Here is a 25000-nt window from a genome sequence, read left to right on the forward strand (position 1 = left end):
GAGGGAGTTAGATGTGGCCCTTGTGGCTAAGGGGATCAGGGGGTATGGAGAGAAAGCAGGTACGGGATACTGAGTTGGATGATCAGACATGATCATATTGAATGGCGGTGCAGGCTCGAAGGGCCGAAAGGCCTACTCCTGCACCTATTGTCTATTTTCTATGTCTATGTTTCTATGTGAGACGGAACAAAGGTCAACTTTGAGGGATAACGGATCGGGAATGTGATCAAAGGTCTTTTGAGGGATCAAAGGTTGGGAATGAGAGATCAAAGATCAAGTGGGAGCGACTAATGGTTGAGGAAAGATCAAAGGTCAAATGGAAAAGGTCAAGAAGTGAGATCAAAATTCAAGTGAAAGGCAATAAAATTCGACAACGATGAGAATCCAAAGGGATCAAAGGTTGAGGATGAGAGTTCAAAGGTCAAGGTTGAGGGAACGAGGGTTGAGGGTGAGAGTCCAAAGGTCAGGATTGAGGGATCAAGGGTTGATGATGAGAGTTCAGAGGTCAAGCTGGAGATGACGGGTCAGGAGGAGCTGGAGGTCAAGGGGTCCAGGGAAGGAGAGGAAGGCAGACCCGGTCCGGTGCGAGGTGGGTTTCCGAGGGTTGTCCACTGACCGTGGAGAAGAACATGGTGAAGATGTAGACGGAGGCCTCCAGCAGGTAGTTGCCGCGGATGGCGATGGCGACGGGCGGCACGAACATCAGGTTGCTGAGGCACAGCAGCAGGGTGGAGAGGAGCTGGAAGCTGTAGGAGTACGCCTCCATGTTGTCCGTGCAGCCCCACCCGTCCCATCCTGAAACACAGGCTGGCCGTCAGCGCAGGAGCAGGCTCTTCGGCCCATCTCACCCCTGCAAGCCCACCGGGAGAACTCCCCAATTAGAGTCAATGCACAGCGTGGAAACCGGCTCTTCGGCCCATCTCACCCCTGCAAGCCCACCGGGAGAACTCCCCAATTAGAGTCAATAGTCACACAGCATGGAAAAAGACTCTTCGGCCCATCTCACCCCTGTTAGCTCTCCGGGAGAACTCCCCAATTACAATCAATAGTCACAGGGTGTAAACAGGCCCTTCACACCCATCATAGCTCTCCAGGAGAACTCTGCAGTTAGAGTCATAGAGTCACACGGCATGAAAACAGGCACTTCGGCCCTTCTCACCCCTGCTAGCTCTTCAGGAGAACTCTACAATTAGAGCTATAGAATGATATGGCATGGAAACAGGCTCTTTAGCCCATCCTGGTCCTGCTAGCTCTACAAGAATGCCTTTCAATTAGGTCTTAGCCACTTCCCTCCCCCCCTCCCCCCTCATTTCCCCCATTGCTCACTCCCTCCCTCCCTCCACAGAAGACCCTTTCCCTCATCCCCACCCCCCGAAACAGAAGGTCCTTTCTTTCCCCGATTCCCTCCTCAGCCCGTACCTGCTTTACACTCGCAGGCAGCATAGAGGTAGTTGTTGGTGCGCAGCAGCTTGCACTGGCCATAGGTGCCGCACTCGTTGATGCAGGGCGTCGTGAACATCCGCAGGTAAACCTCCGCCGTCACGTTGCTGCACTCCTCAAACCTGCCGGGGCCAACACAGGGACGTCAGCCGCTGCACTCCCCCCCCCCCCCCCCCCCCATGTGGTCATGTGACCATCCCACCCATGTGACCATCCCACCCATGTGACCATCGCCCTCTGTGTGAGCGTTACACCATGTGACCATCACCACCATGTGACCATCACCATCACGTGACCATCGTGACCATCGCTCATCATGTGACCATCCCACCCATGTGACCATCGCCCTCCATGTGAGCGTTACACCAATGTGACCACCACAGCACGTGGCCATCATGTTACCATCGCCCATCATGTGACCATCGCACCATCTCACCATCAGGTGACCATCACCCACCATGTGACCACAACACCGTAACCATCACCACATGTGACCATCATGAGTCCAGCAGCCACCATGTGACTCTCATGTGACTATCGCCCATCATGTGACCAAAATGCCAGGTGAGCCTCGTCCCACGTGGCCACCACTCACCGATGTGACCATCACGTGACCACCACCCACCAAGTGAGCACCACCGGTCACATGACTGCCGCCCATCATGTGACCACCGCCGGCCATCCCACAATGGGATACCCGAGAGCTCCGCAGAATCAGGCTCAGACTCATTGCAATTTACAAGGAGATTCACAAAACTGTCATGAAACGAGACAAAATAATGGTCTCGACATCATCAACTCGCTAAATGTCAATAAACTTTGCGACCCCTTATCGTCCTTATATTCCCATATCGTTTTTTACCCAAGGACGACAAGGGAATGGAAAATGTTACCACCCAACACACGCGCTGCTCCCGATGTTTAGTTATTTAAAAAGAGGATTGAGCAACTAGATCTCCTCAACTTGGTCAAAAAGGCCCACTTCAAAATGTAATCGCTACTCTACTCACTCCAACCAGCGACCAGCGCCAGATAACCACTGATGAGGTGTTTGCGCAGTAATCAACCAGAACCAGAACCAGAACAAGGAGAGGACATCTCCCTGGGGTGGGGGGGAGACTAGGGTTGCCAACTTTCTCACTGCCAAATAAGGGACAAAAGGTCAAAATACGGGACAAATTCCCGACGGCAATTTGTTGACCGACTCGGCCGTGGCTGGGTGAATGATGAGTTGGCCCGGGTGCTGGACTACACACAAAGCCCAGCCGGCGGGCCAGCTGAGGAGTTTTGGCCCCAGCACCCCATCCAACTCATGAACCGATGATCGGCCATGAGAAGGAGGGGATGTGGTGGTGTCGGCGGTAAGCGAAGGTCCGAAGGTCGGACAGCTGGCCGGGCTGCCGACCGACCGACGGGGCCACGGGCGAGGCGCTGCTGCTGCTGCACTCCATGGGCTGCACTACGTCGGGACGGGTGAGGCGGGGCCGGACGTTGCGCTCCGAACCGACAGTCCCCTCGACCCGAGTAGTAGCAGTCAAATACGGGACAAGGGCGGTCCTGTACGGGACAAACCAATTTAGCCCAAAATACGGGATGTCCCGGCTAATACGGGACAGTTGGCAAACCTTGGTGGAGATGACAACAACCCAGGAGCGAGCGCCTGGCGAGAGCGTGGGGGTGCCGGGAGGGAGGACAGTTGGTCAGACTGAAGGCCGGATTCTCCATCGAGGGGACAATTATCCGGGGGGGGGGGGGGGGGGGGGGTGGCGGGGAGCTGGAGTCAGGTGATCCCCGCCGCACAAGCTCACCTCGCCAATCCCATGGACCCCGGCGACCCAGAACCAAAGCACAGCCGGCGGTGGAAACCCGACACACACACTTCTCCACCACTCAAAAAAAGTCACCACCAATTTCCATCCTGCACTCAGATTCACGTGGAAACCGCCTCAAACACCCAGCCGGTCAGGCAGCATCTGCAGAGGGAGGTGCAGAGTCATCGTCGTTTGGTAGCAGCTTACCCATGGCCAACATCACAGAGGGTACGGAGACTGATGTACCAGGTTCCGGTCTGTGGGTAGGGTATGTGCAATCTGGTGATGTTTGCGCTGGAGTTGACCAGCAAAGCAAACCCTGCCGACCTTTCTGGAAGGGAAGTGGAGAGGTAAGTTTAGTTTAGTTTATAGATAACAGACAACAGACAATAGACAATAAACAATAGGTGCAGGAGCAGGCCATTCGGCCCTTCGAGCCAGCACCGCCATTCAGTGGGATCATGGCTGATCATCCCCAATCTGTACCCTGTTCCTGCCTCCCCATATCCCCTGACTCCACGATCTTTAAGAGCTCTGTCTAGCTCTCTCTAGAAAGTATACAGAGAACCTGCCTTCTCCCTCCGGGAGGACAACAAAATAAAAAAATTGCTGTAATGCTGAGGCTCTATAAGGCGCTGGTCAGACCGCATTTGGAGTATTGTGAGCAGTTTTGGACCCCTTATCTGATGGAAGGATGTGCTGGCCCTGGAGAGGGTCCAGAGGAGGTTTACAAGAATGATCCCAGGAATGAGTGGATTAATGTATAACAAGCGTTTGATGGCACTGGGCCTGCACTCGCTGGAGTTTAGAAGAATGAGGGGGGACCTCATTGAAACCTTCCGAATAGGGAAAAGCCTGGATCGAGTGGATGTAGAGAGGATGGTTCCACTAGTGGCAGAGTGTAGGACCAGACAGCACAGCCTCAGAAAGAAAGGACATTCCTTTAGAAAGGAGACGAGGAGGAATTTCTTTAGTCAGAGGATGGTGAATCTGCGGAATTCATTGCCCGAGGACAGCATAGTTGGAGTTGCTGTCTCACAACGCCAGAGTACGAAGCTCTCTGTATGGAGTTTGTACGCTCTCCCTGTGACTGCGTGGGTTTTCTCCGGGTGCTCCGGTTTCCTCCCACACTCCAAAGACGTTATTGCCATAGAGGGAGTGCAGAGAAGGTTCACCAGACTGATTCCTGGGATGTCAGGACTGTCTTATGAAGAAAGACTGGATAGACTTGGTTTATACTCTCTAGAATTTAGGAGATTGAGAGGGGATCTAATAGATTTATCCCGATGTTGGGGAAGTCCAGGACAAGGGGTCACAGCTTAAGGATAAGGGGGAAATCCTTTAAAACTGAGATGAGAAGAACTTTTTTCACACAGAGAGTGGTGAATCTCTGGAATTCTCTGCCACAGAGGGTAGTCGAGGCCAGTTCATTGGCTATATTTAAGAGGGAGTTAGATGTGGCCCTTGTGGCTAAGGGGATCAGAGGGTATGGAGAGAAGGCAGGTACAGGATACTGAGTTGGATGATCAGCCATGATCATATTGAATGGCGGTGCAGGCTCGAAGGGCCGAATGGCCTACTCCTGCACCTAATTTCTATGTTTCTATGTTTCTATGTACATGTCTGAAGCTCAATTGGCTTTTTGAAAATTGTAAATTGTCCCTAGCGTGTAGGATAGTGTTAGTATGCGGGGATCACTGGCCTCGGCGGGCCGAAGGGCTTATGTCTGCGCTGTATCTCTAAACTAAACTAAAAGATGGCTATGAAGGCCAAGTCATTGGGTATTTATGGCGGAGATTGACAGATTCTTGATTAGTATGGGTGTCAAAGGCTACGGGGTGAAGGGAAGAGAATGGGGTTGAGAGGGAAATAAAGATCTGCCTTGATTGAATGGTGGATTCTGCTCCGATAACCTATAAACATGTGGCAAGCAGAGAGAAGGCCAACGATGGGAGCTGAGATCGTGCATCAGGAAACAAAACTTCTGTACCTAAGGATGTTGCTCCAGATCTTCTCAACTGCCTCAGATGGGGGCTATTAAGGAGGGGGGGGGGCAATAAATGTGAGTGTTTCCAATGTTACCATGTTAGTCAACTGGATTGTTTTCTCTGGAACATGGGAGAGTGAGGAGAACCCTGATGAAGGTGTGACCCCGTGCGGGGTGTAGAGACCTCCGTCCCCGCTGCCCGTTACCTGATTTACAGCTGGTCGACGTGTTATTGGAAGAGGTCATGGGCACGCCATGGTTCAGGCAGCCAACCACAGTCGCATTCTCCCCCTTCAACGATGACTGTGGAGGAAAGTCAAGGATAAAACATCCGATTAACCACCGAGGAGATATTCTACGTAGGAAAGAACTGCAAATGCTGGTTTAAATCGAAGGTAGACGCGAAATGCTGGAGTAACTCAGCGGGTCAGGCAGCATCTCTGGAGAGAAGGAATGGGCGACGTTTAGGATCGAGACCTTTCTTCAGACTTCAGTCAACCAGAAACGTCACCCGTTCCTTCTCTCCGGAGATGCTGCCTCACCCGCTGGGTTACCCCAGCATTTTGTGTCTACTGAGGAGATATTCTATGTTGAAGCTATGCTTGAAAACTTCAAATTTCTGAGAGTCAACATCACCGTCAACATCTCCTGGACCACCCATATTGAAGCAACAACGAAGAAAGGCTTAGGAAGTTCGGCATGTCCCCAACAACTCTCACCAACTTCTACAGATGCGCCGTAGAAAGCATTTTATCAGGATGCATCACAGCTTGGGTTTGGGAACAGCTCCATCCAAGACCACAAGAAAGTGCAGCAAATTGCATCACACAGACCAACCTCCCTTCCATTGACTCCATTTATACCTCACGCTGCCTCGGCAAGGCCAGCAGCACAATCAAGGACCAGTCGCACCCCAGTCACTCCCTCTTCTCCCCTCTCCCATCAGGAAAAAATGTATAGAAGTGTGAAAACGCACACCTCCAGAGTCAGGGACAGTTTCTTCCCAGCTGTTATCAGGCAACTGAATCATCCTATCACAACCAGAGAGAAGTCCTGAACTACTACCTACACTCGGGGTATCCTTGATTGGACTTTGTGGGCTTGACCTTGCACTAAACGTTATTCCCTTATCATGTATCTGTACACTGTAAATGGCTCGATTGTAATCATGTATTGTCTTTCCGCTGACTGGACCGCGCGCAACAAAGGCTTTTCACTGTACCTCGGTACACGTGATGATAAACTAAACTGAACTGATGTACTGTTGCATGGCGAGCATGCAAACTCCACACAGGCAGCACCCGAGGTCGGGATCGAACCCGAGTCTCTGGTGCCATGGGGAAGCGGAACTACCTGCTGCACTATTAGAGTCACCAATGGGAGCAGAGATTGCCAAGTCAAAATACATCTCGTTCCCGGGTTATATAGAGCCATACAGCACGGAAACAAGGCCCTTCGGCCCAACTTCCCCATGCCGACCAACCTGCCCCATCTATGCTGCTCCCCCTCTGCCTGCATTTGGCCCATATCCCTCTGAACCTTTGCTATCCTTGTACCTGTCCAAATATTTTTTAAACGGTAGTGCCTGCCTCAACCACTTCCTCCAGCAGCTCATTCCATACACCCACCACTCTTTGGGTAGTAAATGTTAAAATTATTAAATCACTTTAAACCTGTGTGCTCTGGTTCTTGATTCCCCTACGATGGGTGAAAGACTGTGCGTTTACCCGAACTATTCCTCTGATGGTCTTATACACCTGTTTAAGATCACCCTTCATCCTCCTGTACTCCAAGGAATAAAGTTCTAGACTGTCCCAAGCTCTCCCTATAACTCAGGCCCTCGAGTCCTGGCAACATCCGTGTAAATTTAATCCTTGTAAATTTTCTCTGCAAATGTTTTTTTAACAATAGTGTCCTGCCTCAACTACTTCCTCCGGCAGCTCATTCCATACACCCACCACCCATTGTGTAAAAATGATTTTTTTCCGTAAAAATCATTGCATTAAAACTGATGTTCTCTCGCTCCCTCCAGCAAGGTCACAAGGTCTTTATTTATCTATTTATTTATTTATTTATTTATTATCAAAAAGTGTATTCAATTATTAAAAATAATATTTACAATAAAACAAAACAGAAAAGAACCCACCACCATAATACAAGGCGAACAGATATACTAAATAAACTGCTATACAACTATGTCACAATCCTTGTCAAGGATACATTCCACCCCCCACGGTGCCCAGCGGTCCCGGAAATCCCCCAGGGTGCCCGTGGACAGGGCGTAGTCCCTCTGTAACCCCACCCGGGCACGGACGTAACCCAGGAAAAGGGGCGGGCAGCCGGCTCGGGCAGAGCCCTCCACCGCCTGGCGCCTTGACTCGCGGATGGCCAGCTTGGCCAGGCCCAGGAGCAACCCAACCAGGACATCTTCGGCCCTACCCTCTCCCCTACGCACAGGGTGTCCAAAGATGAGGATGGTGGGTGTGAAATGCAGCCAGAAGGCAAGGAGCAGCCCCTTTAGATATTGGAACAGGGGCTGCAGACTCACACACTCCATGTACACGTGGTACACAGACTCTTCCAGCCCACAACAGTGGCTGGCGGCTGGCGAGTCTGCATGAGGGCCAGTTTGCAGGGGACACCTCGGTGCAGGACCCACCACCGCATGGTGACAGGGTAGGGGGAACATGCGGCCGCTGCTCACCGTGTTGAGTTTGAGCTCCATGTTGAGGACTCCTCCACTGTCGAGCACGGGCATGAGGTTGATGGCGAACACGGCCTGTCCGCTGGGCGGCACCGAGATGTTGGGGCCGAAGAAGATGTAGAAATGGACGGAGAAGGTGTCCAGCTCGTTCCGTAGCGTGGGGCGCACGGGCCAGCACCGCTCCCCGGCCGCGCCCTCGCCCCCACCCCCCGCCCCGCCCGGCCCCGACACGTTGAGCTGCCGGGGCGAGAGGCCGACCACGGGCAGCGCATCCAGGATGGACGGGCTCCCGGGGGCCCCGAACGACTGGGGCATGTTCAGCGCCGGAGTGATCTCGGCCTCGACACTTCCGGAAGAGGCCGGCTTGGAACATTCTGGAAGGAAGCGAAAAACATCTCGTTAGGACGGAAGGTGGAGACGCAATATTCACTGCCCACAATTTAGCGGGGACTGATCAGCCATATTGAATGGCGGGGCTGGCTCGATGGGCCGAATGGCCTACTGCTGCACCAATTTTCTATATTTCTATGTTTCTAACCTCCCCTTTCTTTTTTTTTTTTTTTTTTTTTTTTTTTTTTTTTTTTTTTAATATTTTATTTTATTAGAAGTAAGTACAGTCATATGGCACCAAAGTGCCTAATATATATTTTCATAATACATTTTATGTACAACTTCTTTTTTTTTTTTGTTACACTGAAAAAAGATTAGAATAAGAAAAAGAAGTTAGATAGTAAAGGATAGAAAGATGTGAAATATATAGTGTGTGAAAAAAGAAAACGAGTAAATGAAAAAAGTTGAGAGAGAGAATAGAGAGAAGAAAAGAAAAAAAAAAAAAAAAAAAAAAAAAAAAAGAGGAGATCATTATTTATAGTCTTGACCAACCCTCGTCCAGTCCTGAAACAGTTATTTTTTACAGTTGTGTTGCACCATATGATTCCAAAAAAACGACGAATGGAGACCAACTCGTTATGAATTGGTCTGATTTATCCATTAGGAGGAATCGCATTTCCTCAAGATGAGCGGTGTCCAACATGCTTGCAATCCACATTTTAAGCGTTGGTATTGATGTACCTTTCCAAAATTTAAGAATTAATTTTTTTGCTATTATTAAACCATAGTTAAGGAATAGATTTTGAGATGTGTTCAATTTATTCCCATCTTCCATTACGCCAAATATAATCATTTCAGTATTAGGTTCCATTCTTGTCTTGAATAATTTTGTAAATATTTCAAAAATATCATTCCAAAATCTATAAAGTTTTATGCAGGAGACTAAGGAGTGTGTTATAGTTGCCTTTTGGGCTAGACATTTATCACAGGTGGCGGATATATTTGGATAAAATTTGTTCAATCTTGTTTTTGAGTAATATAATCTATGTACAATTTTAAATTGAATTAAATTATGTCTTACATTAATTGAACATTTGTGAATATATATCAGGTATTTTTCCCATTTAACCTTCGTAATTTTTATCATTAGTTCCCGTTCCCACTCTTCTCTAAGTACCTCTGTCGATGGTAGGTCTATATTTAGAATACTATTATATAAATATGATATTAATTTTTGTGAGTCAGCTTCAATATTCATTGCCTCTTCCAATAAGTCAGGAGTTACTTTTTGATATCCTTGTATATATTTTTTCACGAAATCGCAAATCTGAAGATATTTAAAATATTGGTTGTTTTTCAATTTAAATTTTAATTGTAATTGTTGGAATGATAGTAAGTTTCCCATTTCATACATATCCCCGATCCTTCTAATTCCGAGACTTTCCCATTGGTTATATGTCTTATCAATAAGAGATGGTTTAAATAAGGGTTATTCGCTATTGGCATTAACAGTGATAGATTTCTTAATTTTAAAGATAATTTTATTTGTTTCCAAATTCTTATTGTACCATATATAATTGGGTTCTTCTTATATATTGTGTTATTCAGTTTTTTTGGGGAGAAGAGGATCGTTCCTATATTACTAGGATGGCAATCCTCCTTCTCCATTTTTATCCATTCTGTCTGTTGGGTAGCACTATCCAACCAATAAATCATATTCTTAATATGCACTGCCCAGTAATAATACATAAAATTCGGAAGTGAAAGTCCCCCGACCTCTTTTGGTTTACATAAGTGTTTTTTTGTGATTCTATGTGATCTATAGTCCCAAATATAATTAGTAATATTAGAGTCTAATTTTAAAAAAAAGTATTTTGGTATATATACCGGTATAGATTGAAATAGGTATAGTAATTGTGGTAGGAAGATCATTTTTATTGCATTTATTCTACCTAATAATGATAAGGGAAGTGTTTTCCAAAATTTAATCGACGTATTAAGTTTATTTAATAAAGGCATGAAATTAGCATTGAATAATGCTTTATATTTTCTAGTAATCTGAATACCCAAATATTTAAATTTTTCTGTTGCAATTTTAAAGGGGAACTTCAGTAAGTGTGTAGGTTCTTGAGGTTTTAATGTCATGATTTCACTTTTATTCCAGTTTATTCTATATCCAGAAAAAGACCCAAATTCCTCTATTAAGTTTAATAAATTTGGTATGCTCGTTTGTGACTTTGTAATATATAAAAGTATATCGTCTGCATATAATGAGATTTTATTCTTTGAGTCTCTGGTATTATAGCCCTGAATATTCGGATGAATTCTTATACTTTCAGCCAGGGGTTCTATCATAAGGGCAAATAGCAGGGGTGATAGTGCACATCCCTGCCTATTACCCCTTGATAGTTGAAATTTTTGAGATAACATGTTATTAGTTAAAATTCTTGCCATCGGTTTATCATATAATAATTTTACCCATCTTATAAAATTCTCTCCCATATTAAATTTTTGTAGTACTTTATATAAGTATTGCCACTCTACCTGATCAAATGCTTTCTCTGCATCCAAAGAAATAATTGATATATCTTCTTCCTCTACTTTATGCGAGTACATTATATTAAACAGACGTCTCAGATTATTAAATGAGTATCTTTTAGGTATAAACCCCGTTTGATCAGGGTTTATCAATTTACTAATATATTTGCTTAATCTTCTTGATAAAATCTTTGCTAAAATTTTCTGATCTGTATTTAAAAGTGATATAGCTCTGTACGAGCCCGGATCTTCTAAATCTTTATCTTTTTTTGGAATAAGTGTAATAGTTGATTCTGTTAGTGTTTCAGGTAGTTTGTTTTCTTTAAAAGCATGGGAGTATAAATTAAATAAATAAGGGGTTGTTATCTCCTGAAATTTTTTATAAAATTCATTATTAAAACCATCTGGTCCCGGTGTCTTACCATTTTTCAGCGATTTTATTGTTTCACCTATTTCTTTGATTGTAATTTGAGCTCCTAATTCCTCTTGTTCCAAAAGGTCCAGTATTGGAAGATTACAATTATCTAGAAATTTTTTTATTTTACTATCTTCTCTTTTAATTTTAGATGTATATAAGTTTTGATAAAATTGGGCAAATCTATTATTAATATCTTTAGGTAGTATTAGTAATTCTCCTTCCTCTGATTTAATTTTGGTTATAGTATTTTCCTTTTCTTGTTTTTTCAATTGGCGAGCTAAAAGCTTATGTGGTTTGTCACCAAACTCAAAATGTTCCTGTTTTGTCATTTGGAATAGTCTTATTACCCTTGCCGATAAAATTCGATTAAGTTTAAATTTCAGTAATATTATCTTATTGTGTTTATCTGTCGTGGAATCTTTGGCATTATCCATCTCTAACTGTCTGATTTCTTGTTCTAACAACAATTGTTCTGTCTTATTCTTTTTATTTTGAAAACTTTGATATGAAATTATAATTCCTCTCATAAATGCCTTAAAAGTTTCCCATAATAAAGAAGGCAAAGTACCTGGTATATCATTTGTATCGAAAAAAAGTTCCATTTGTTGTTTTAAATATTGATAGCCTTGCACGTCATTTAAAATATGTGTATTAAACCTCCAAAAAAAATTTTTTCCCGGCATTCCCTCAAATTTTACTGAAAATGTCAACGGGGAGTGATCTGAGATACTACTAATGTGGTATGTTGGGTTGTTTGTATATGGCATTAATTTCATATCCACTAAAAAATAATCAATTCTTGAATAAGTTTTATGCACCGAAGAGTAAAACGAGTATTCCCTTCCAACTGGATTAGCAGATCTCCATACATCTATTATATTCGTATTTTTTATATATGTATTTAGAAGTTCGCTAGTTTTAGATTTTAAATTACTCTCCCCTTAAATAAATCTCCCCTTTCACTGGTGCTCCTGTCTCCATCTAAGATCGGGCCGTAGATCATAGAACATAGATCATAAATTAAAGAGCATGGAGCCGTTATCAGGCAACTGAACCATCCTACCACATCCAGAGAGCAGTGTTGAACTACTATCTACCTCTTTGATGTTCCTCGGACTATCCTTGATCACACTTTGCTGGCTTCGCCTTGCACTAAATGGATTGACTGTAATCATGTATAGTCTTTCTGCTGACTGGTTAGACAATAGACAATAGGCAATAGGTGCAGGAGTAGGCCATTTGGCCCTTCGAGCCAGCATCGCCATTCAACGTCATCATGGCTGATCATCCCCAATCAGTACCCCGTTCCTGACCTCACCCATATCCCTCGACTCCGCTATTTTTAAGAGCCCTATCTAGCTCTCTTGAAAGCATCCAGAGAACCTGCCTCCACCGCCCTCTGAGGCAGAGAATTCCACAGACTCACCACTTTGTGAGAAAAAGTGTTTCCTCGTCTCCGTTCTTAATGGCTTACTCCTTATTCTTAAACTGTGGCCCCTGGTTCTGGACTCCCCCAACATCGGGAACATGTTTCCTGCCTCTAGCGTACCCAGGCCCTTAACAATCTTATATGTTTCAATGAGATACCCTCTCATCCTTCTAAACTCCAGAGTGTACAAGCCCAGCTGCTCCATTCTCTCAGCATATGACAGTCCCGCCATCCCGGGAATTAAGCTTGTAAACCTACGCTGCGCTCCCTCAATAGCAAGAATGCCCTTCCTCAAATTAGGGGACCAAAACTGCGCACAATACTCCAGGTGTGGTCTCACTAGGGCTCTGTACAACTAGCACGCAGTAATAAAGCTTTTCACTGTACCTCAGTACACGTGACAATAAACTTATTGTACATTCTCCCCGTGGGTTTTCTCCAAGGTCTTAGTTTTCCTCCCACACTCCAAAGGCGTACAGGATTGTAGGTTAATTGGCTTGGTGTGAGTGTAAATCGTCCCTAGTGGGTGTAGGATGGTGTTGATGTGCGGGGATCGCTGGTCGGCGCGGACTCGGTGGGCCGAAGGACCTGTTTCCGCGCTGTATCTCAAAACTAAACTATAAAGAGAGGTTGTTGTGCACATATTTGCTGCTGCTGCTCCCTACGCCACAACAGTAGTTCACACCGTTGTGTAACTGTGCCCCAGGACTACGTCACTGATGGCTAAGTGCTCTGGGACGTCCCAAAGTGCTTTAGAAGCACATCTCTCTCTCTGTCTTCTGTGCTGCTGGTCGAGAGATAAACATTACGCTGGTCATCAGGGAGAACCTGCTGCTCTTTGAACATCGGAACGCCAGGATATCTCATCCACCGACGCATTCAATCAGCTGCCAGCACAACACATCTTATCACCAGCCATCACAGCCCGGGATGGAAACAGCTCCACCCAAGACGGCACAAAATCGCAGACTTGTGGACGCAGCCCGGACCATCACACAAACCAACCTCCCTTCCATTGACTCCATCTACTCCACAAGGCCAGCAGCATCATCAAGGACCAGTCTCACCCCGGTCACGCACTCTTCCCCCCTCTCCCATCAGGCAAGAGGTACAAAAATCTCCCAGATAGACACAAAAACAATGAGCCATTCTATATTTCCATGATCACCATCTGCTTTGATCCGTTGTTTTCACACCTTACCCTCCCATATCTCTGTGTCTCCATCTCCCCTGACTCTCAGTCTGAAGAAGGGACTCAACCCGCTCCTTCTCTCCAGAGATGCTGCCTGTCCCCCTTCCTACAGATTTTATCCCAGCTGTTATCAGGTAACTGAACCATCCTATCACCAACGAGAGAGCGGTTCTGATCATTCATCTGCCTCATTGGAGACCCTCGCACTATCTTAAATCGGACTTTACTGGACTTTATCTTGCACTAAACATTATTCCATTTATCCTGTATCTGTGCACTGTGGACGGCTCGATTATAATCATGTGTCGTCTTTCTGATGGCTGGATAGCACGCTATGTAAATATTCTACACTATATTCTGCATTGTGGTTTTTCTCTTTGTACTACCTGTTCCACTTATGTGCGGCTTAATTGCACTCATGTACAGTATGATTTGACTGGGCAGTACACACAGACTAACCTTTTCACTGCACCTCAGTTCACTGACAATAATAGCTGGCTGGATAGCGCGCAGATAAAGTGCTTTTCACTGTACCTCGGCACACGTGGCAATTACAAACTAAACTACCCATTCCCACACTGACCGTACTGTCCTAGGCCTCCTCCATTGCCAGAGTGAGGCCAAACACAACTTGGAGAAACAGCACCTTATATTTCGCTTGGGCAGCTTACACCCCAGCGGTATGATTATTGATTTCTCTCACTTCAAGAAACCCTTGCATTCCTTCTCCCTCCATCTGTGAAGAAAGCTAATGGAATGTTGGCCTTCATAACAAGAGGATTTCAGTATAGGTTCTTCTGCAGTTGTATAGGGCTCTGGTGAGACCACATCTGGAGTATTGTGTACAGTTTTGGTCTCCTAATTTGAGGAAGGACATCCTTGTGATTGAGGCAGTGCAGCGTAGGTTCACGAAATTGATCCCTGGGATGGCGGGACTGTCAGATGAGGAAAGATTGAAAAGACTATGCTTGTATTCACTGGAGTTTAGAAGGATGAGGTGGGATCTTATAGAAACACACAAAATTATAAAAGGACTGGACAAGCTAGATGCAGGAAAAATGTTCCCAATGTTGGGCGAGTCCAGAACCAGTGGCCACAGTCTTAGAATAAAGGGGAGGTCATTTAAGACTGAGGTGAGAAAAAACGTTTTCACCCAGAGAGTTGTGAATTTGTGGAATTCCCTGCCAGTGGAGGCCAAATCACTGGATGGATTTAAGAGAGAGTTAGATAGAGCTCTAGGGGTAGTGGAATCAAGGGATATGGGGAGAAGGCAGGCACTGGTTATTAATTGGGGACGATCAGCCATGATCACAATGAATGGCGGTGCTGGCTCGAAGGGCCAAATGGCCTTCTCCTGCACCTATTTTCTATGTTTCTATGTCCCTCCCCCACCCAAATTGCTGTACTAGCTTCGAAGCCATCTTGTTGAGTCTCATTGTCTAACCTGTTTTCATCTAATCCACAGCTAACAATGGCCTGCTCCCTTTATCATCGATATTTTTTTGCATTTCTTTAATTCATTTGTTCTCTATCTCACTATAATCACTGTCTATATCTCTCGTTTCTCTTTCCCCTGATCCTCAGTCTGAAGAAGGCTCTCGACCCGAAACGTCACCTATTCTTTTTCTCCAATGAGGCTGGCCCAGTGAGTTACTCCAGCATTTTGTGTCTGTCTTCAAATTTAAAAAAAACCTGGTCACTGGAACCGCCAGTTTAACAGCTCGCATTGCCCCTCGCTTAGACAAAGAACAACGCACAAAGACTAACAACAAGAGAAGTCAGCCCTGGAGTGCTAGCTCCAGCTGGTACATAATTCATTCGCTGTGATTGCAATTTTATAATCACATTTGCATATTTTTTCCTGCAATATAAATATATTCAATTGAATGTGATCTGTGGATATTTACTCCTAACGGAGCCAGCTTGTCGTCACTGTTTAGTAACTGTCTGCTTACACAATTTATGAAGCTTCTCCATCCACCTATATCGGGATGGCACGGTGGCGCAGCAGTAGAGTTGCTGCCGTACAGCGCCGGAGACCCAGGTTTGATCCAGACTACGGGTCTGTATTCACTGGAATTTAGAAGGATGAGAGGAGATCTTAGAGAACCATATAAAATTATTAAAGGATTGGACTGGCGAGATGCAGGAAAAATGTTCCCGATGTTGGGGGAGTCCAGAACCAGGGGTATTAGTTCTAGAATAAGGGGTTGGTCATTTGGGACTGAGATGAGGAAAAACCTTTTCACTCAGAGAGTTGTGAATCTGTTGAATTCTCTGCCACAGAAGGCAGTGGAGGCCAATTCACTGGATGTTTTCAAGAGAGAGTTAAATTTAGCTCTTCGGGCTAATGGAATTAAGGGATATGGGGAAAAAGCAGGAACGGGGTACTGATTTTGGATGATCAGAAATGATCATATTGAATGGCGGTGCTGGCTCAAAGGGCAGAATGGCCTACTCCTGCATCTTTTTCCTATGTTTCTATGTTTCCACATTTCTATGCTGTCTGTACGGAGTATGTACGTTCTCCCCGTGACCTGTGTGGGTTTTCTCTGAGATCTTCAGTTTCCTCCCACACTCCAAAGATGTGCAGGTTTGTAGGCTAATTGGCTTGGTGTATGTCTACAATTGTCCCTAGTGTGTGTAGGGTAGTGTTAATGTGCGGGGATCGCTGGTCAGGGTGGACTTGGTGGGCCGAAGGGCCTGTTTTCGTGCTGTATCTCCAAACTAAACTAAACTAATCTAATCAAGGATCATTCATTATTGAGAACTATGCCGAGCATTCTCTGCGGCAGTTTCTCTAGAGCAGAGGAATATGTTCCCTTCTCCGTCAACTCATCCCTTCCCGAGCAAACGAGGTCAGAGAATATCGGCCTAATTATCCCATGTCAAGGCAACAACCTCTCCCAGCAAGATGAAGGAGCTAGCTATCGACTTCAAGAAGCATAGTGGAGTACATGCCCCAGTCAGCATCAATGGTGCTGAAGTGGAAATGGTTGAGAGCTTCACGTTCCTTGGCCTTAATATCACCTTAGTTCAGCTTATTATTGTCACGTGGACCAAGGTACGATCAAAGCTTTTCTGATGTGTTCTATCTAGTCAGTAGAAAGACGATACATGATTACAATCGAACCGTCCACAGACCACGGATACAGGATAAAGGGAATAACGTCTAGTGCAAGGTAAAAAACCGGGTCACCGGGAGGAAATCCACTTGGTCACAGGGAGAACGTGCAAACTCCACACGGACAGCACCTGAGGTCAGGATTGAACGCTGAGCCATCTGACTGAGAGGACCACTCATCGTAGGAGCCTGTCATCACTGTTTATGTTCACCGCTCACACAAGACAGGAAGGTTCCCCATCCACCTATATCGGTGCGGCACGGTGGTGCTGCGGTAGAGTTGCTGCCTTAGAGTGCCAGAGACCCGGGTTCGATCCTGACTACCGGTGCTGTCTATGCTGAGCTGGTACGTTCTCCCTGTGACCTGCGTGGGTTTTCCCCGGGTGCTCCGGTTTCCTCCCACATCCCAAAGGTTTGTCGGCTAATTGACTTTGGTAAAGATTGTAAATTGTCTCTAGTGTGTAGCATAGTGCTAGTGTGCGGGGTGATCGCTGGTTGGGTCTGTTCCCTGCTCTATCTGTAATAGGAAATAAAGTATACTAAACTAAATATTCCTTCCCCTGACGTCGCCTGTTGTGTCTCTTCTCTCCTTATTTCACAGCTTTTTAGTTTCGTTTAGAGAGACAGTGGGGAAACAGGCCCTTCGTCCCATTGAGTCCATGCCGACCATCGATCACCCGTTCACTCCAATTCAATGTGATCCCACTTCTCATCCACACCCTACACACTAACTGCAGACTCCAGACCTGGGTTTGATCCTGACCTCGGGTGCTGTCTGTACGGAGTTTGTACGTTCTCTCTGTGACCGCGTGGGTTTCCTCCAGGTGCTCCGGTTTCCTCCCACATGCCAAAGACGTGCAGGTTTTGTAGGTTAAATGGCTTCTGTAAAATTACCCCGAGTGTGCAGAGAGTGGAACTAGTGTGAACGGGTGATCGATGGTCAGAGATAGCCACAAAATGCTGGAGTAACTCAGCGGGACAGGCAGCATCTCCGGAGAGAAGGAATGGGTGACGTTTCGGGTCGAGACCATTCTTCAGACAGGCTCGCTGATCGATGGTCAACGTGGATTTGATGGGCTGAAGGGCCTGATTCCATGCTGTATCTCTAAACTAAACTAATCACGGGAGGAATGGATAAGTTGAAGGCACAGAGACTTTTTAGAGAGTCATAAAGTCATGGAGTTATACAGCGTGGAAACAGGCCCTTTGGCCCAACTTATCTACACCGACCAACATGCCCCATCTACACTAATCCCGCTTGCTTGCGTTTGGCCCATATCCCTCTAAACCTGTCCTATCCATGTACCTGTATGAATGCTTCTTAAATGTTGCAATAGTCCCTGCTTCAACGACCTCCTCCAGCAGTTCATTCCATACACCCACCACCATTTGTGTGAAAAAGTTATCCTTTCAGGTTCCTATTAAATCTTTCCCCCCTCACCTTAAACCTATGTCCTCAGGTTCTCGATTTCCCCTACTCTGGGCAAGAAGCTGCGTGCGTCCACCCGATCTATTCCTCTCATGATTTTGTGCACCTCAGGGAAAGAAATATAGTGGGATAACACTGCAAATAGATCAAAGGTTGGCATGGTCTTGATGGGCCGAAGGGCCTGTTTCCGTGCTGTATCTTTCAATCAATCAATCAATCAATTGTGACAATCACCCCTTCACAAATCCCCACGCCGCCATCACATGTACATACTGGCACACGGATGCAAGAGTGCCCGTGCACACGCAAACACGCAAGCTGACGCACCTATGTGTGTAGGAAGCAGCCGCAGACGCTGGTTTAAACCGAAGATGGACACACAAAAAACTGGAGTAACTCAGCGGGTCAGGCAGCATCTCTGAGGGAATATTAGGAAATATTGACTGTCATATGAGGAAAGATTGAAAAGAGACTGTCATATGAGGAAAGATTGAAAAGACTAGGCTTGTATTCACTGGAGTTTAGGATGAGGGGATATCTTATAGAAACATATAAAATTATAAAAGGACTGGACAAGCTAGATGCAGGAAAAATGTTCCCAATGTTGGGCGAGTCCAGAACCAGGGGCCACAGTCTTAGAATAAAGGGGAGGCCATTTAAGACTGAGGTGGGAAAAAACTTTTTCCAGGGAGTTGTGAATTTGTGGAATTCCCTGCCACAGAGGGCAGTGGAGGCCAAATTACTGGATGGATTTAAGAGAGAGTTAGATAGAGCTCTAGGGGCTAGTGGAGTCAAGGGATATGGGGAGAAGGCAGGCCATGATCACAATGAATGGCGGTGCTGGCTCGAAGGGCCGAATGGCCTCTTCCTGCACCTATTTTCTATGTGTCTATGAAAAGGAATAGGTAACGTTCTGATCGAGACCCTTCTTCAGAACTGAAAGATTCCGACGAAGGGTCTCGAGCCGAAACGTCACCTATTCCTTCTCTCCAGAGATGCCGCCTGGCCCGTTGAGTTACTCCAGCTTTTTGTGTCTATCTACATTTATGTGTGAATGCTGACACACTAATTAATGGCATATTTCACCATCCCTTACATTGCACCAAGTTAATCTCGCAGTTCCCTCTCAGAGTGAATTCACAGCCCAAGACATGAATATTTCATTACTCTTAGGACAGCAGTTTCTGCTTCACGAACGCAGGGTAATTAGAATCACTTCCTACTTGTGTATATTAATTAGGCTGGCTTTCCTATTTATTATTTCTCCATATTTTATCGTGCTTGTCAGACAACTAGAGAGAGATGGTCCCTCCCACTCATCTGCTCCTGTAAGTGAACATTCCTTCTCAATTCACCCTTCTAAGCTCTGCAGGAGAAATGTCAGATGTTTGAGTAGTTGGTGGATCAGTGGGATAGGTTGGAAACGCAAGAGACTGCAGAGAGAGTCATAGAGTCATACAGCGTGGAAACAAGCCAGTTAATCCAATTTGCCCACACCGACCAATAAACCTAATCTGTGTAAGAAGGAACTGCGGATGCTGGTTTAAACCGAAGATAGACACAAAATGCTGGTAGACAAAAATGCTGGAAAAACTCAGCGGGTGAGGCAGCATCTATGGAGCGAAGGAAATAGGCAACGTTTCGGGTCGAGACCCTTCTTCAGACTGATGTCGGGGTGGGGAGGAGGCAGGAAGAAGAAAGGAAGAGGCGGAGACAGTGGGCTGTGGGAGAGCTGGGAAGGGGAGGGGAAAGAAGGAGGAAACAGGGACTACCTGAAATTGGGAAAGTTAATGTTCATACCGTTGAAGTGCTGAGCCACCGGGAGATCAGGTTGGTTATTGCGAACTGAGCGGTTCTTGACCCAAAACGTTGCCTATTTCCTTCGCTCCATAGATGCTGCCTCACCCGCTGAGTTTCTCCAGCATTTTTGTCTACCTTCGATTTTCCAGCATCTGCAGTTCCTTCTTAAACGCAAAAAGCTGGAGTAACTCAGTGGGACAGGCAGCATCTCTGGAGATGAGAAATAGGTGATGTTTCAGGTCGAGACCTTTCTCCTGAACTGCAAGATTCCAAAGAAAGGTCTCGACCCGAAACGTCGGCCATTCCTTCTCTCCAGAGCTGCTGCCTATCCCGCTGAGTTACTCCAGCGTTTTGTGCCTAATCTACACTGGTCCCACCTGCCTGCGCTTGACTCGATCCCTCTAAACTTATCATAGAGTCATCGCGTCATAGAGATTCATAGTCAGACTTCATCTATGCTGATGACCTCTGCATCACCACCCAACAGGAGAACTTCCAGAAGATCGAGCCTGTCCTGGAAAGCGCCCTCCAAGAGATGACAACCTACTACAATAACAACCACCTGAAACCCAACCCATCAAAAACCCAACTATGCAGCTTCCATCTTAAAAATCGAGGTGCAGGAAAACAACTGAGCGTCTCATGGGATGGCCACAAACTCTCCAACCACTTCCACCCCATGTACCTCGGAGTCACACTCGACAGGACACTCTCTTTCAAAACCCACCTTCAGAACACAAAAGCCAAGGTCAACACTCGCAACAACATCCTGCGCAAACTGGTAAACTCAAAGTGGGGCGCTGATCCACCAACCATCCGTGCAACTGCCCTAGCCCTGTGCTTCTCCACAGCTGAATACGCGTGCTCAAGCTGGAGCCGCTCCCACCACACCAAACTGGTTGACACAGCCCTCAACGACACCTGCCGCATTATCACGGGATGCATAAAGACAACGCCAGTCCCGTGCCTCTACGCCCTAGCTGGTATTGCCGCCCCCCCCCCCATATCAGACGATCCATCGTCGCCCAAGACGAGCGGAGAGCACAGGAGATCGATACCAGGCACCCCCTGCACGGACACACAGCACCTCCACCCCGGCTGAAATCCAGAGCCAGTTTCTTGCAGACAGTCCCACCTCTCCAGACAACCAAAGAAACAGCAAGGACCAACATCTGGAAAGATGAATGGAACCAGCTCAACACACAAGCCCACGACTGGATGGAGAGAGGAATCACTCCGACTGAATGCCTCGCCAGCGGGCACGACCTCCCATGGCCAACCTGGAAGACCCTCAACAGATTACGAGTGGAGCAGGGGAGGTGCAAAGCACTTATGAAAGCATGGAACTACCAGGCAGAAGACACATGCAGCTGTGGAGCAGTACAGACAATGTCCCACCTACTGGAGTGTGACGACGCCCCCCAGTGCAGCCCCCAGGACCTGGCTGAACCGACCCGACCAGCTGTGACCTGCGTCAGATACTGGCAGAACGACATCTGAGATTGCAACGGACTCGAAGAAGAATAGTCAGACAGCGTGGAAACAGGCCCTTTGGCCCAACACCCATACTGACCAACATGACCCATTTACACTAGTCCCACCTGCCCGCGTTTGGCCCATTAGCCTCTCAGCCTCCAATCCATGTACCTGTCTAAATCTCATAAATGTTATTTAGCATTTAAGTCCCTGCCTCAATTACCTCCTTTGACTGGCACCTTGTTCCATATACCCACCACCCTTTATGTAAAAAAAGGTTACCCCTCAGATTCGTATTAAATTCCACCCCCCCCCCCCCCCCCCCCGCCCCCCACACACGTTAAACCTATGACCTCTTGTTCTCGATTCCCCAACTCTGGGCAAAATACTCCGTATTCACCCGTTGGGCAAGAGGGCCTGTTTCCAAGTTATATAACTCCATGACTCTCTAAAAAATACTTTCCCTCTCCATCCCCTCGTGATTTTATAGCTCAGTTTAGTATTGAGATAAAGCATGGAATCAGGCCCTTCGGCCCGCAGTTCTTTGGAGAGGTGTGGGGGGGAGGAAGGGGGGGGGGGTTAATTGGCAGAAGGGTGGACAAAGGCTAGAGATGAAAGGAAGGTGAAAGGGTGATAAAAGAAGGCTAAAGGAGACAAAAGTGGGTTGATAAGGAAAGAGAAGAGGAGTGATATGCAATGCCGGGGGGGGGGGATATAGGTGGAAGGGGCTAGGGGGGTAGGAGGGGGAGAATGGGCACGCATTGGGGACAGGGAAGAGGGGGCAGAGGGGCAGGCAGAAGAATGGGCTGATTATTTTAGTTTAGAGATACAGCACGGAAACAGGCCCTTCGACCCACCAGCGATCCCCGCACATGAACAATATCCTACACACACTGGGGACAATGTACACTAGTGCCAACTATACAAACCCAAGCCAATTAACCTACAAACCTGTACTTCTTTGGAGTGTGGGAGGAAACCGAAGATCTCGGAGTAAACCCACGCAGGTCACGGGGTGAACGTACAAACTCCGTACAGACAAGCACCCCTGGTCAGGATGGAACCTGGGTCTCTGGTGCTGCAAGCGCTGTAAGGCAGCAACTCTACCGCTGCGCCACCGTACCACCCATGCATGTATGATTCCATGGCTCAATTTACCAAATGAAATAGTTGCAGAAGGTGATAACAACAAGATGTTAGACACTTGGACAGGTACAGGAATGGGACAGGTTTCCAGGGATATGGGCCAAGCACGAGCAAATGGGTCCAGCTTAGATGGGCCATATTGGTTGGCATGGACGATTTGGGCTGAAGGGCCCATTTCCATGCTGTTTATGCTCTATCAGTGATATCCATTGAATACCCACTGTACACACATCAGAAGTAGAAAAAAAGGAACTGCAAGTGCTGGTTAATATATGAAAGACCACAAATTGCTGGAGTAACTCAGCGGGTCAGGCAACATCTCTCTTTACAAGAATTATCCCAGAAATGAGTCGGTCAACATATGATGAGCGTTTGTCGGCACTGGGCCTGTGCTCGCTGGAGTTTAGAAGAATGAGGGGGGGACCTCACTGAAACGTACAGAATAGTGAAAATTTTGGATAGAGTGGATGTGGTGAGGGTGTTTCCACTAGTGGGAGAGTCTAGCACTAGAGGTCATAGCCTCAGAATTAAAGGACGTTCTTTTCGGAAGGAGATGAGGAGGAATTTCTTTAGTCAGAGGGTGGTGAATCTGTGGAATTTATTGCCACATAAGGCTGTGGAGGCCACGTCAGTGGGCAGAGATAGATAGATTCTTGATTAGTACGGGTGCCAGAGGTTATGGGGAGAAGGCAAGAGAATGGGGTTAGGAGGGAGAGATAGATCAGCCATGATTGAATGGCAGAGTAGACTTGAAGAGCTGAATGGCCTAATTCTCTCCCTATCACTTATGATCTTATGACCTTATGAACTTGGATAGGTGACGTTTCAGGTCGGGAAACCTTCTTCGGGCCGATTGTACGAGGGGAGCGGAGAAGAAAGCTGGAAAAGTAGAGAAGCAGGACAAAGCCTGGCAGGTAATAGGTGGGAACAAATGTAGAAGCAAAGATCTGCAGTTGCTGGTTAATACACAAAAGGACACATAGTACTGGAGTAACACAGCGGGCCACAAAGTAGCTGCCTATCGAATGTCCAGAAGATGCCAATTTGACTACGATCATTCTCACGCCAGCCGAATATTCCTTTTTGCTGCCATTGGACAATCCCGGAATTAGTTAGGGAATTGTCGGTCAAGAAGACCACTAGGTGAAGGGATGAGATGAAGGAGAATGGGAGGGAGCATCGATGCTGGCATGTAGCAGCTGGGCCGAATGGCTTCCCCTGTGCCATAACATGCTATGGAGTGGCCTTAGGTAACTGTCTGCCCAGAAGCTTAGTCTTGGTGCCTGTTATGGGGCGGGGGAGGGGAGGGGGGGCTGGCCGGTACGACGGTCCCTCAATTGGTCCCAACTCTCGATCCATCTCGGCTTTAGACTTTAGAGTTAACGCGTGGAAACAGGCCCTTCGGCCCACTGAGTCCGTGCCGACCAGCGATCACCCCGTACACTAGCACTATCCTACACACAAGAGACAATTTCCAATCTCCTGAAGCCAATTAACCTACAAACCTGCACGTCTTTGGAGTGTGGGGAATGTCGTAAAGGTTTGAATCCGGAGCACCCGGAGCAAACCCACACAGTCACAGGGAGAACATGCAAACTCCGTACAGACAGCACCCGTAGTCAGGATCAAACTTAGGTCTCCGAAAGAAGAACTGGGGGGAGAAGGAGATGCTGGACAAGTCTATATGTAGGATAGCTCCTACTGTAGATGAGTTGGGCTGAATGGTCTTTTTCTCCGAAATATTATGTGCAGTTCTGGTCACCCCAATACAGGAAGGATGGGAAGTCATAAGGTCATAAGTGATAGGAGCAGAATTAGGCCATTCAGCCCATCAAGTCTACTCCACCATTTAATTATGGCTGATCTATCTCTCCTAACCCCATTCTCCGGCCTTAACCCCTGACACCCCATACCTATCAAAAATCTATCTATCTCTGCCTGCAAAATGTTCATTGACGGCCTCCACAGCCTTCAGTGGCAATGAATTCCACAGATTCACCACCCTCTGACTAAAGAAATCCCTCCTCATTTCCTTCCTAAAGGAATGTCCTTTGACTGAGGCTGTGACCTCTGGTCCTAGACTCGCCCGCTAGTGGAAACATCCTCTCCACATCCACTCTATCCAAGCCTTTCACTATTCGGTAAGTTTCAACGAGATCCCCCTCATCCTCCAATG

The 25000-nt window shown here is 46.7% G+C and overlaps 1 protein-coding gene across 1 annotated transcript in view; it reads right to left on the minus strand.

Moving 5' to 3' along the window:
• Positions 1-25000, minus strand: part of tmem8b (transmembrane protein 8B) — an 80341-nt gene that overhangs the window by 8338 nt on the left and 47003 nt on the right. Inside the window, exons 6-10 of the mRNA XM_033018458.1 lie at positions 7943-8316; positions 5445-5541; positions 3459-3582; positions 1420-1562; positions 617-795 (exon numbers count right to left, since the gene is read on the minus strand). Coding sequence (XP_032874349.1) covers positions 617-795; positions 1420-1562; positions 3459-3582; positions 5445-5541; positions 7943-8316 — 917 coding nt within the window. The remainder of the gene's footprint in view (positions 1-616; positions 796-1419; positions 1563-3458; positions 3583-5444; positions 5542-7942; positions 8317-25000) is intronic.

Source organism: Amblyraja radiata, chromosome 3, assembly GCF_010909765.2.
Source record: "Amblyraja radiata isolate CabotCenter1 chromosome 3, sAmbRad1.1.pri, whole genome shotgun sequence".
Lineage (NCBI taxonomy): Eukaryota > Metazoa > Chordata > Chondrichthyes > Rajiformes > Rajidae > Amblyraja > Amblyraja radiata.